Source organism: Geotrypetes seraphini, chromosome 17 (assembly GCF_902459505.1).
Source record: "Geotrypetes seraphini chromosome 17, aGeoSer1.1, whole genome shotgun sequence".
In the NCBI taxonomy this organism is placed as follows: domain Eukaryota; kingdom Metazoa; phylum Chordata; class Amphibia; order Gymnophiona; family Dermophiidae; genus Geotrypetes; species Geotrypetes seraphini.
This window is the reverse complement of record NC_047100.1, coordinates 42,445,105-42,458,313: the sequence shown is the minus strand read 5'-3', so window position 1 is coordinate 42,458,313 and position 13,209 is coordinate 42,445,105. Positions and strand designations below refer to the sequence as shown.

General features: G+C 40.5%; 1 protein-coding gene across 4 annotated transcripts in view; it reads left to right on the top strand.

The window, feature by feature from the left end:
* Positions 1-13,209, top strand: part of CACNA2D2 (calcium voltage-gated channel auxiliary subunit alpha2delta 2) — a 1,199,719-nt gene that overhangs the window by 866,505 nt on the left and 320,005 nt on the right. For all 4 annotated transcript variants that reach the window (XM_033926190.1, XM_033926189.1, XM_033926191.1 and 1 more), the window contains one exon: positions 7,478-7,616. In XM_033926190.1, coding sequence (XP_033782081.1) covers positions 7,478-7,616 — 139 coding nt within the window. The remainder of the gene's footprint in view (positions 1-7,477; positions 7,617-13,209) is intronic.

The window sequence follows — 13,209 nt, the reverse complement described above, 5'->3', positions numbered from 1 at the left end:
TTTTTTACAGATGCATGGAACAGTCTCCTGGAAGAGGTGGTGGAAACAGAGACTGTGTCTGAATTTAAGAAAGCGTGGGGTAGACACATGGGATGGGATCTCATAGAGAGAGGAAGAGATAATGGTTACTGCAGATGAGCAGACTGGATGGGCCATTTGGCCTTTTATCTGCCATCATGTTTCTTTGTCACTGTAGGGTGACCATATGGCTTCAGAAAAAGGGGGACAGATTGAGACATCTGGGTTTTACTTCCATGGTAGGAAATCCCAGATGTCTCAATCCATCTGCTCTTTTCTGGAGCCATGTGGTAACCCTATGTCGGTGTATATGTGCTTCTGCTGGGTGTTATATCACTATATGTGCTGTCTATATGTGGTGTGAAGCGTGATATCAGTGTGCATACTATGGAAGATGGTTGTGATATTTCTGTGTGTAGGTGTTGCTGCTTCTAGGTGTGACCTTTTGTTTCCTGTAGAAAAAGTACACGTAGCTTCATATTTTCTGAATTGTAGCGTTTAAGAAATCCAAAGTGCATCCTAATTCCCAGTGCAGCTTTTCTGTCTGATTATCTTCTCTTTAGAACTCAAATTTGCTTTACTAGTTTGACATGAATTTCTTTAATGTCAAAACCATAACTATGGTGCTACAGTTGAAACAGTGATTGCAAATAGTCCCTCCAGCTACTGATAGTGTCCAAATAAACCATTTATCATCGCCTCACCTCTTGAATTTTGTAGGGTTTCATGTCCAAGTATTGTCTCTGTTAACTGTTGTTAGCTGGGCTCAGCTGGCAGGTCTTCAAACCTTAGAGATTTTGTTTAAACTAGCTTTTTATTCTGACATCTTTGGACTAGGCCAGCAGTAGGCAATTCCGGTCCTCGAGAGCCGGAGCCAGGTCAGGTTTTCGGCATAGCCACAATGAATATGTATGAGATAGATTTGCACGCACTGCCTCCTTGAGATGCAAATCTATCTCATGCATATTTATTGAGGATATCCTGAAAACCTGACCCGGCTCCGGCTCTCGAGGACTGGAATTGCCTACCTCTGGACTTGCACCATGAGTCTTCTTTTGCAACTACCTGGATTTTTTTTTTTTTTTTCTGCTATTCCTTTCACTCATAATAACCAGGGGCAATGCACCATGGCATCTTCTAGAACTTTTTGATCCTGGGCTGCAAATATTACCTTATTCAAAACACATTGTTCATCAAGAAATTATACATACACTCAGAAAATGTATAAGCTTGCCAGGGACCTAAGTCCCTTTAGCCTGACCTACCATTCGGTCATTGTGCATGAAATAATAAAGGTAATGAATTTAAAAAAAACAGAATTCTTACTCTTTAATATTATTTTTTTCTTTGTGCAAATTATGCTATTTAAATTGTGCAAAGAACATTTAGCTCTTAGGGTTTGGAGGGTCCCGACGCAGACCACGTTTCGTTAGCCTGCCTCAAGGAACCCATAGAGCAAAGTTTTTGGTGCTTGATAATCAATCAGGATGGTAATAGGCTTCAAAAAAGCTTTCACTCTGTCATAGAAACACATTAAAAATTGTGTTAAACAACCATTTGTGAATAAAAACATCCAAAACAAAAGCATTCACTTCAAACATATTCTAGCTTACTTAGGAAGGGTACCTGTCGTATGAAAATCTTAAACGTGAAGGCGATTCATGCCACTCCCTGCTCGAGTAAAGGTAACGGACAAAAGACGCCAACACGAGAAATGGAAAATGTTGGAAGTTGTTTTCTTGCAAGTCCCAGCCATGTCTAAAACCAGTTTTAGCAGATGTGCATTCCAAAATCTGACATAATTCCAAATGTTAACTAGGAATATTTTATATTGGATTGTCATGTGTTATGCTAATGGTTGAATTGAATGGTCTTATTTCTGAAAATAATAAAAATATTGGACTAAAAAAAAGTTCATTTTTCTTCGGTTGCGGTCTAGTCATTTTATTTTTCTAATCGCAACTGATTCCAGTCTCTGGTTTTTGCTTTCCTCTGCCTTCTGTTAACTTTTCCAGGGTCTCTTTGTCCATTTGGCATTTCTTATTTTTCCACCTCATCTTTCCTGTGTGTCACCATCTGCCCTATCCAGAATTTTCCATATCCTTGCCATTATCATCCCACCATAATTCATCCCTTTTTTCTTTGTACATATACTTACCCTGTTTAGCATTACCCTAATGTGTTCTTATCGCCCTTCAAATGTCTATCAAATCTCTGTATCCCTATCCATCAAACGTAATGTTACCATATGTCCCGTTTTGAATGGGACCATCCCGTTTTTAGGTAGCCCGTCCCATTGCCCCAAGCACAGCTTTGGGATGCCAAAATGTCTGGTTTTCAGGGACCCGCTGAAGAAACAAGTACTGTAGTGAATACAGCTCCACCCCCTCTCCCAATAACTTTTTTTTAATTCCGGCGGCTGCCTCCTGTCCTGATGTCTTCCGGCAACTGCGCAACTGCCTGGTCCAGCGCCACTCACTGAATGGCTGCTGACGGCAGCCATTCAGTGAGCGGTGCGGGACCAGGCAGGCGCGCGAAAAGCTCACGCCTGCCTTGTGCAGCGCTCTTCCACTGCTAGAAGACAGGACAGGAGGCAGCCGCTGAGTTTAAAAAAAGGTACCGGGGGAAGGGGTCCTGTTTTGAGGAAAAAAATAAATGGTCACGTTACTCTCACCGCGAGAGGCATGTCCTGTAGTCAGGCAGCCGGCATGGACAACTCTCCTCCTCTCCAGTGTGTCGAGCAACGTATTCATGTCTTATGACACAAACCCCATACAGTTTTGTCATCTTCCTCTGAATTGCTTCAAGTCTTTTTATATTGTTAGCAAGATACGGCCTCCAAAACCACACGCAATGCTCCAAGTGGAGTCTCACTCGAGCCCAGCATCGGTATTTTCCTCCTTGTCCCCCCTTCCCCCCCCCCCCAATGCCACTCTCATTAACCACCGTTCCTTCTTTCTGCTCTAGTCTCGGGAACTGAATCTGGGATTGTTGCCTGAGACTCTATTAAGTGGCAGCAGCAGTAGCCCATAAGAATCTGTGTCTCACTTCAATTTTGAAGAGCGAGGTCCTCGCTTTATGAGCGGCTGCAGCTATAGGGCAGAAACGTTTTCTGCAGCAAGCAGGCAAAGTCCATCATCTGGCTTTGCAGTAAATGACTATGTTGTTTCTATAAAGCAGAAACCACTTTACTGAGCTGGTCCTGGGAAGGAAGTGTTGCCTCTCAGCAAATCCTTCTGCAACCACCTAGGTGATTTGGACGGACCTGTGCTTCCCTCGTGTGAAAAGTCTGGGTTAACCATGCACCAAAGTATTACACCCAAAAGCTTTCTTAAACTCAGTCGCTCTATTTTTCCATGATTATACAGTAATTTGACTAATTGTAAAATGTAGCCTTTATCCACTGTTAATTACTTTAATTTATTTTTTGCTAAAATTGTTTATATCCCTCATGCAGTTTGCTGATTAATGGAAGTTGTCATTATTTCTACAGAGAAGCTTTTTGTCTACAGTCCCCATTCTTTCATAGCATTCAGTTTCATATTGGCTTGAGCTATATCTTTCTGGTACTACCAGACGTATGCAGCACTGTACAGAGTAATTTTTTGTTTTGTTTTGTACATACATAGCAGAAAGTCAGCTCATTCTTAAGCCGTGGGACATTAGCTGCAATCTCTCAAATTCTCTTAACACTTACTGTATATTAAAGAGAGTTTCTGTTGGGATATACCGTACCATTCATTTGGACAAGTCACTCTTTGCCCTGGGATCGGTACCATGGAATACTGCGACTATATTTGAGTTTCTGTCAGAACATAAGAATTGCCACTGCTGAGTCCATCATGCCCAGCAGTCCGCTCACACAGCGGCCCTCTGGTCTAAGACTAGCGCCCTAACTGAGACTAGCCCTACCAGCGCACGTTCTTGTTCAACAGAAACTTGTCTAACTTTGTCTTGAATCCTTGGACAATCCTTGGTGTTTTCCCCTATAACAGCCTCTGGAAGAGCGTTCCAGCTCTCTACCACTCTCTGGGTGAAGAAGAACTGCCTTACGTTTGTACGGAATCTATCCCCTTTCAACTTTAGAGAGTGTCCTCTCGTTCTCCCTACCTTGGAGAGGGTGAACAACCTGTCCTTATCCACTAAGTCTATCCCCTTCAGTACCTTGAATGTTTCGATCATGTCCCCTCTCAATCTCCTCTGTTCAAGAGGATGTACGCTGTACGGCAGATTCTTGTAACCTGGATTGGCCACAGTTGGAAACAGGATACTTGACTAGACAGTCCATTAATCTGACCCACTATGGCTATTCTTATATTCTTAAAGTAATGCCAGAAATGATGTTCAATATACTGTACGCACCATCCTATCTTCATACAAATGTAATAGGTAACCCACCTTATTCAAAGTAATCTACTACTGGAAAGGGGGTTAGCATGTTAATATCATCAGAACTGGCTAGTTTCAGATTGAGAAGCCAAATCACATGGTTTCCTGAAACTGAATATCAACCAATTTTCCATTAACAATCTGGAATATACCAGTGCACAACATTCTGCCGGGAAATGGCAAATACAAAAGAAAATAACTAAATGATAGTGTTTATTCCCTACGTAAGTGGTCGGCAACCTTTTTACAGCCAAGAGTCAATTTATTCAAAATGTTTGACCCAAGATTTACAAAGAGCCACACGGTGTAGCTTCTCTCCCCTCAACTCCTTGCAGGTCTCTGCACCTCTCATTTCTACCTCCCTTCTTTGCCCCTCCCCTCCCCCTAGAAAAGGTTCTCTCTCCTCTCTAAGCCCCAACCCTTTAATATGCCTCTCAACTCCCACAATCTCCTACCCATCAACCCCGGCCCTCTCGCTCTTGCCTTCTAAAATGACTTCTGTGACCTCTCACGGTACTACAGCTGTGAGAGGTCACGGCAGCTATTTTAGAAGGCAGCCGCAAGGAGGCAGTTGCGAGAGGGCTGTGCTCCTGACACAAAGACCCCTGCTGGACCACCAGGTACCTCAGTAGGCCCAGGGGTGGATCATGGGATTGGGAGGGAGATTAAAGGGTCAGGACCTGGAGAGCCACAGCCACATGAAAGAAGAGCCGCAGGTTGCCAACCCCTGCCGTAGGTAGTTCCTTTGGATTTACAGTCTGTTTCTCTTTTTGATGTTGGTTGCAATTTTAGACAAGTGACATTTATATGACAAGCTGCGGTTCAGTGTGATCATCCTGATGATTGAACTTGGGATATGTTTCAGTTTGTGGCCATTGAAAAGGATGCTCTAGTTCATTTGAGGCACTTGATTTATGGAGATGGAAAATGCTTTACGTGGTTTTTGAAACGGTGAGAATGAGATGCAAGTGGTAGCACTGGTCAACCATGATGGATAAATTGGCATTCAAGTCATCTATGCATAAGGAAAAAAAATCAACTCCCACTCTGAAGCTATTGGGTATTTTTAGAGCAGTGGTCTCAAACTTGCGGCCCGCCAGGTACTATTTTGAGGTCCTTGGTATGTTTATCATAATCATTAAAGTAAAATAAAACAGTTTCTTGATCCTATGTCTCTTTAGCTATAAATTACAATATTATTATTAAGACTTAACCAAAAGGAAAGATTTATAAACTATAAAGAGTTTTACCTCATGCAAAATTGTTATTTCTTTAATACGACATTAACTATTTTTTTCTGAGGCCCTCCAAGTACCTACAAATCCAAAATGTGGCCCTGAGTGAGTTTGAGACCACTGTTTTAGAGAGATAGGCTCTTACCTTTTGTAAGTTTCTCAGTGTTACTATATACATGAGCTATAAATGAACCTATATGTATGTACAGCTATACATTTATTATTATTATTATTGTTATTAATTTGGATTTTGCTCACATTTTTTCCAGTAGTAGGTCAAGGTGAATTACATTCAGGTACACTAGATGTTAGGCAGGAGGCCATTTTTTTATTTTATGATGAGAACTGCTAATTACTGTAGAATGAATGCAACATTTTTGAAAAACATAGAATCAGAATGTGTTGCATTTTCATTAAGAATCAAAGAATGGCAAGTTAGATGCCAAGCAATTCTGTATTCAGTCTACAGTTTTTAGGGGTCGTTTCCTTCTACTCCTTTGTGCTTCCAGTGCAGCAGAAACTGACCAACAATTGAGTGCCATGAGCTGTCATACATAATTGCCTAGGGAATTTTAATCCAAATTTTATATATCACTCCAGCTAGCCAAGACTTTTCATCCACTTGAGGAGTTCTTCTCAACCCTTTCCTGGAAGCACACTTAGCCAGTCAAGTTTTAAGAATTTCTACAAGAAATTTGCATGAGATAATGGTTGCATACAATGGGTGTCCTATATTTGAAAAATCTTTTCAGTATTACTTGTTGGAATCCTGAAAACATGACTGGCTAGGTATAATTCCGGGAGAGGGTTGATAAGCACTGATCCTCCCTACCAGATCATCCTGAGGATTCCTGGCCCAGGAATCAAACCCAAATCTTCTGCCTGAGATGCAGCCTGCAATATATTAAACTTCTTAGTTGCTGAATCCAGCATTGGTCGCTGTACTCGAAAGGGTCCAGAGAAGAGCGACTAAGTTGGAGGAGCTGCCGTACAGCGAAAGATTAGAGAAACTGGGCCTCTTCTCCCTCGAACAGAGGAGATTGAGAGGGGACATGATCGAAACATTCAAGGTACTGAAGGGGATAGACTTAGTGGATAAGGACAGGTTGTTCACCCTCTCCAAGGTAGGGAGAACGAGAGGGCACTCTCTAAAGTTGAAAGGGGATAGATTCCGTACAAACGTAAGGCAGTTCTTCTTCACCCAGAGAGTGGTAGAAAGCTGGAACGCTCTTCCGGAGTCTGTCATAGGGGAAAACACCCTCCAGGGATTCAAGACAAAGTTGGACAAGTCCATAATGAACAAGGACGTACGCTGGTAGGACTAATCTCAGTTAGGGTGCTGGTCTTTGACCAGGGGGCCACCGCGTGAGCGGACTGCTGGGCACGATGGACCACTGGTCTGACCCAGCAGCGGCAATTCTTATGCTCTTATGAATCATAATTAGAAGAATCAGACTGAAGACTATTTCCTGTCTGTACTAAGGCGAGCGCACCTTAGTAAAAGACCGCTTTAGTGATGTACACCGCGTAGAAATTTTATAAGTGTTTGTATCAAATTTAAAATAAACTTGAAACTTGATGAGAATTTTAGACATTTTTAGCAAGACGTTTACATCTCAGCTGTTATATCGAAACTGCACGCCACAGCATTAAAACGGGAAATAAATGGTGTAAACTAATTAGGTTTTTTGGTCCTTACCCACTGTCTTATTCTGTTCTTCTAAGTTTGTACTTCTCCAGATCCCTATATTCTGTCTTCCTCCTCCTCCTTTTTCTGGGTCGTAATGCATAATCATTATATTTTCATGTTTTGTTTTGTTTTTCTTCCCTTGCAGGATGATCCTGAAGGAGAGGACATAGAAAGGGATCACTCAAACTCCTTGAAACTGGACTTTACTGATGATCCAAACTTTAAAACCAAGGTTAACTACTCCTATACTGCTGTCCAGATCCCCACAGATATATACAAAGGCTGTGAGTGTCCAAATAAATCAGTTTTTTCCACAAATTGCTAATCGATTTACTGAAAGATGATTAGGCTGCACTCTAGGAAAAAAAATGATGAGCTTAGCACAAGTTTGAACTCCTGAGCAGAACCACTGGTTTGTACCCCTTTTATGCATGGAGATGCAATTCTGATCTCCCTCCCTGATCTCCAGAACTGTCCGAAGCATATAATTTGAAAAGAAGAGGACAGAAAGCAATGGAAGTAAAATTTGGATGTCTCAATCTGTCTTCCTTTATCTGGATCCCCTTTAAGTCATTCATCATAAACAACAAATAAGAGCACTATAGACTTCAAACCACTTTATAAACTGCCTGAAGGAGCTCAGAACCATGAGAGGGTGGAATGAACACGACCAGTGTTTCAAATGTCTATCATTGCTCCCTTTTGGAGTTGTTTATAAAGTTGTTTCATATAGTGTAAAAAAACTTCAATAGAAGTGCAAAAGTGTTTCACTGATTCACAACAGCTTTCTTATATTTTAAACTTTGAACTTAGTCTTGTTGAAAAAAAACTGAAGGTAAGTAAAAGTTATCTTTCTGAAGCAGAATCTTATCTTGCTAAAGCCGATAACTTTTACTTACCTTGAGTTTTTTCAACAAGACTAAGTTCAAAGTTTAAAATATAAGAAAGCTGTTGTGAATCAGTGAAACACTTTTGCACTTCTATTGAAGTATTTTTACACTATATGAAACAACTTTATAAACAACTCCAAAAGGGAGCAATGATAGACATTTGAAACACTGGTCATGTTCATTCCACCCTCTCATGGTTCTGAGCTCCTTCAGGCAGTTTATAAAGTGGTTTGAAGTCTATAGTGCTCCTATTTGTTGTTTTTGATGAATGCTTCTCCTTTATCTGGAGCCATATGGTAACCCTACCTAGACAGCATGTCATCCTTTGACCCTTTGGATTCTACTACTGGTCATTCACTGACCTTTTTCCCACTTTTCTACGCTGTCATTGATGCTCACAATAGTCAGACTTGTGACAGTACTGCCATTTTTTTTTTTTTTTTTTTGCAGGTGTTATCATATGTCTGGAATCTGATTATGTACGTTTTTTTTTTTTGCTAGACAGGTACTATACGTAAATAATCCTTATTGCAAATCGGTAAAATTAGATTAATGTAATTGTAATTAACTTTTTTGTTAAAATGTGTCAAAAAAACAATAGCAATAATTATACTAAATTAACAAGCTTACAATGGTTAAAAGTCTTTCAATCTGTCTGAGTCACTGAGTGTGGGATATTTTTGGCTTTCAGTAATGATAATGAGGGAATAGTACAGTAATACCAACAGTGGATGATGCAGATTGAAGACATGTCTTCTTGACAGGGTATTACAGATTTAGATGTATGTAATATATTTGTGTGTACATTGACTCACTAGTATTTGAATACAAGTCTAAAGCACTTAACAGTGGGGCTCTTTTACCAAGGCATGCTAGCTGTTTTAGCACTCGCTAAACTCTAACACGTGTGTGTGTGTGTAGTATAAATATACAACCACAAAAAACAGGGAGGAATGGAGGGAAGTATAGTACAAAGATTCAAAAATATCGCTCCAAAACAAAAGCACCACCCAAGCCAAGAAGGAAAGAAAAGCCTCAGACAAACGGAGAGGTGGACCCACGCTCTTCCACCCAAGCGTCATAGGCAAAAAACTTTCGCACAAGTTTAAAGTTAGCAGGTGGGAGCAAAAAAATAGCCAAGAATGATTAATGGGAAAAACCACTGAACACAAACAGGCCGGGCCGACAAATACTAGGAAGTTCTTCTTTACCCAACGCGTGGTGGACACCTGGAATGCGCTTCCAGAGGAAGTAATAGGGCAGAGTATGGTACTGGGGTTTATGAAAGGATTGGACAATTTGCTGCTGGAAAAGGGGATTGAGGGGTATAGATAGAGGATTACTGCACAGATACTGGACCTGTTGGGCCGCCGCGTGAGCGGACTGCTTGGCACGATGGACCTCAGGTCTGACCCAGCGGAGGCATTGCTTATGTTCTTATGTGGCCGGTAACCACTGCTTCAGGGCCTTAGCGCCAAATCCAGGCTATCAGTACGCAGATCCTAACTGCCGCTTTCAACCTTTCTTCTGTACAGTGTAAATTTGATATTGTTGCCATTGTCGCATCAAACACAATCCTCCGCTTCCAACACAGCCCATCAGCTGCTTGCCCAGAAGGATGGTACATCATTAGTTTGACGTCTCCAATGAAACATGTCTGCCTTGGAAGGCCCTGCTGGACACACACACACATGTATATATAATATGATTGTATTTTATTTGATAGATCTTCAGAGAGCTTCCTATAACTGGTAGCCCCTGTTGATGATCTGCCCCCTAATTTACCGTCAATCTTAGCAGAGAGAATAAAGCTTGAATTAGTGATGACCAATTGGTAGAACAGCACGTATGACTAATTTAAAATAATTCTACAAAATGGATATAAATAGAAATATTATACAAAAGTATTTAAAAATACATATAACTGTAATATAAAACCAAAAGCATTTTCATATATTTCCCCCCAACGCTTCAGTTTCTTTGCTATAAATTACTTTGCCCATCTACTATGTGCACTGCTTTATGATGTTCCGATATTTTTCAATTTTTAAGGGTCATGAAATATTTTGTATTCTATAAATTATAAACTATAATGTCATTGATAAACTCAAGTGTCCTGACATGGTGAGTTTTGCTACTCAAACTGAACAGGCTGTTAACCACTTGATATTTTATTACGGGAATTTTGAGATATGGGTTATCTTCCTACACTCTTGATTGAAAATGTTCGCTCAGTCAGAAAATGCGCCATAGTTTTTATAACACTAGAACAACTTGACCTTGGGCAGTCTCTGTCATCAGCATTTATAGGCTTAAAATTTTGTCTCAAGTGAAGTTGTCCATGCTGATCAAATAATTCCCTCCCCTTTTTACGAAGCCACATTAGGCTTTTTTATCACCATCCATGGTGGTATTAGCTCCAAAACTCATAGAATTCCTACAAGCGCCAGAGCTAATACCTCCACAGCCAGCGATTAAAAATAGGCCTAACCCGGCTTCGTAAAAGAGGGGGAATGTGTCTTGTCTTAGAGACTATTGAGGCCACTGGAAGTAACTTAACGCTTCCTCCCCATTATTTTCTGCATACTGCTTAAGAACTGTTTGTTCAGAATATTTCCTACAATCATAAGAAAATAATTTTTGGCACAGATAATAACAGTTCTGTCGGAGTATTTGATCAATGCCAACCACTTAGGCAGTTCAATCTAGAATAAAAAGAGAAAATCAAAAATAGAATACATAAGAAAGAAACAATACAAATACTATACTCCCAATACAAATTGAGGGACTCCAAAGGAAATCAAAGTGCAGATAAGAAGGGGCAGATAAATATAGTAAACCTATCTATAAATCCCACTGCAGTTTATCTAGGACTAACTATTGCAACAGGCTTCTTAACCAGAAATTGTTTCAAATGTTGTAAATCACAGAAAAAAATATCTTGCATTTTAACAAAACGTTTACAGGGCAATTCCTTAATAGAGCACCTATCTAGAGTCTATTTTATAAAGAAAAGGAGATGCCTGCTTTCCTTATAGAAAACTAATGTAAGAGGATTTTCTATAAGATACTGATATCGGCAGCCACCGATCATGTGTCAATCACCTGACAGTGCATATAGAGAATCACACCTCCGGAAAAGATAAGCGCCAGAAACGTAGGCCCGGGTTTTCCAGGCCTACATTTCCAGTACCTATCTTTGCCGTGAATTACGCCTACGTAGGTGCTCACTTCTGGCATTATGAATGCCCATAGTGATGGTAGACGCCCCTGCAGCCACAATTCTGGTGCATTTTTTTTTTAGGCGCCAGTAGGCACTTTAAATTTATTTGCCATTTCAGACATTTCTCTCTTAACTTAGGCACCGTTTGTATGATTTCCCCCTGCTTACATATAATTTAGGTGCAACCATAGAGCTAGTATGAACATTTACATTGACTGTTAAGACAATTATTGTATTACATTATTTCTACACAAAATGATTTGCCTCATTCATACTCCACCCAGTCTCTACCATGTGTATATCCACCTTCAGACTACATACCATTGCATTTTGGTGTCATTTAAACAATAGCATGTAGTCAGAATACTGGCATTCAAATGTGTACATAAGGAATTGCCTTTATCGAAATACCCTCTTGGAGATTAGTTATTAGTGTTTTAATGCAGCATAGTTTACTGCAGGAGTCATTCACCTGCTGTACTGCGTTACCACAGGTTAGTCAGTCTTGCGGTACAGGAATAACGTAACTTGCGATAAAATTGTACAAGCTGTACTCTTCTGCTCCCTGAGAGCATTTCTTAAAAGGGCTAGTCTGGGGAAAAATAGAAGCAGCTCTCTCTTCCCAAAGACACCCCACCCCACTTTAGGCCTCCCTAGGCTTTGCTTAAGCCATTCCTGGTGGTCTTGGCTAGGCTGGGTGGGAACAACCTGCAGTTGCTTCTACTTGTGCTGGAGCTAGGTTCAAGATGGCGTCTATGACCACCTTATTTGGCACCCAAACTCCCAATGGTAGCACTGTGAAACTATCTCTATGACTCCTGGGTGCCATTTTGAGCTGTGCATCTGCAAGGGTGGGACCAACTGGGGATCTCTCCTACCCATCTGGGATGCCTAAGGGAAGGTGGAGGGGACTTCAAGTTTCAAATTTATTTAGTACAGTACTATATATAACAAAACTACAGGATAAAATAGAAATTGGAAAAGAAATGCAAAGCTCAAAAGGTAGGGACTATCATAGATTCAGTAGCTGCATCTCTACACCCAGTTGTGCCGAGCCAATCCAGTTGTGCCCAGAGAATCCATCAGATTTTCTGCTGCAATTTTCTTTGATTTTAGGAGAAGGTGTCCCGAGTAAGAAAGTCTTCAAATCAGTTTAAAAATTTTTTATAATGAGCATTCTAAGCGTAAATGAGAGTTTTCCGCAGTAAAGGGTCCATAACGCTAAAAATTTCGCAATGAGATAGCAAATTGTTGGAACGACCAACAGATTTTACGAGATGATCTTAGCGTTTTAGAAGGACCACAAAGGATCGATAAATGTGATAAATGCAAAGGTTGCTCAGAGAGTACTTTATGTACGACTAAAAGTATCTTAAATGTAATTCTGTGTTATATGGGTAACCAGTGCTCTTCTCGCAAGAGAGGAGCTACACGATCAAACTTTTTTGAACCTGTCGGAAGCTTCACAGTCGTGTTTTAGATAATTTGTGGTTTCTGAACATCTGAGAGTTATGCTAGCCTGTGCAGTCAATAAGTGAGTGGACTATAATTCTAAAAGCATTTTAGTGTTTCTGTAATCTGCAGAAACAACTTTGAACTATCCTGGAAATATATTTTTAAAAGTTTAAGGAATGATATAAGAGGACTCCCAGGATTTTTACAGATCTGAGAATCAGAATAGTGCTTCCTACACGATGAATAGGAGCATAAAGGGTAGGGGAGGCTCTCTAATTCCAGATTTATCAGAATTCAATTTCAGGTTAA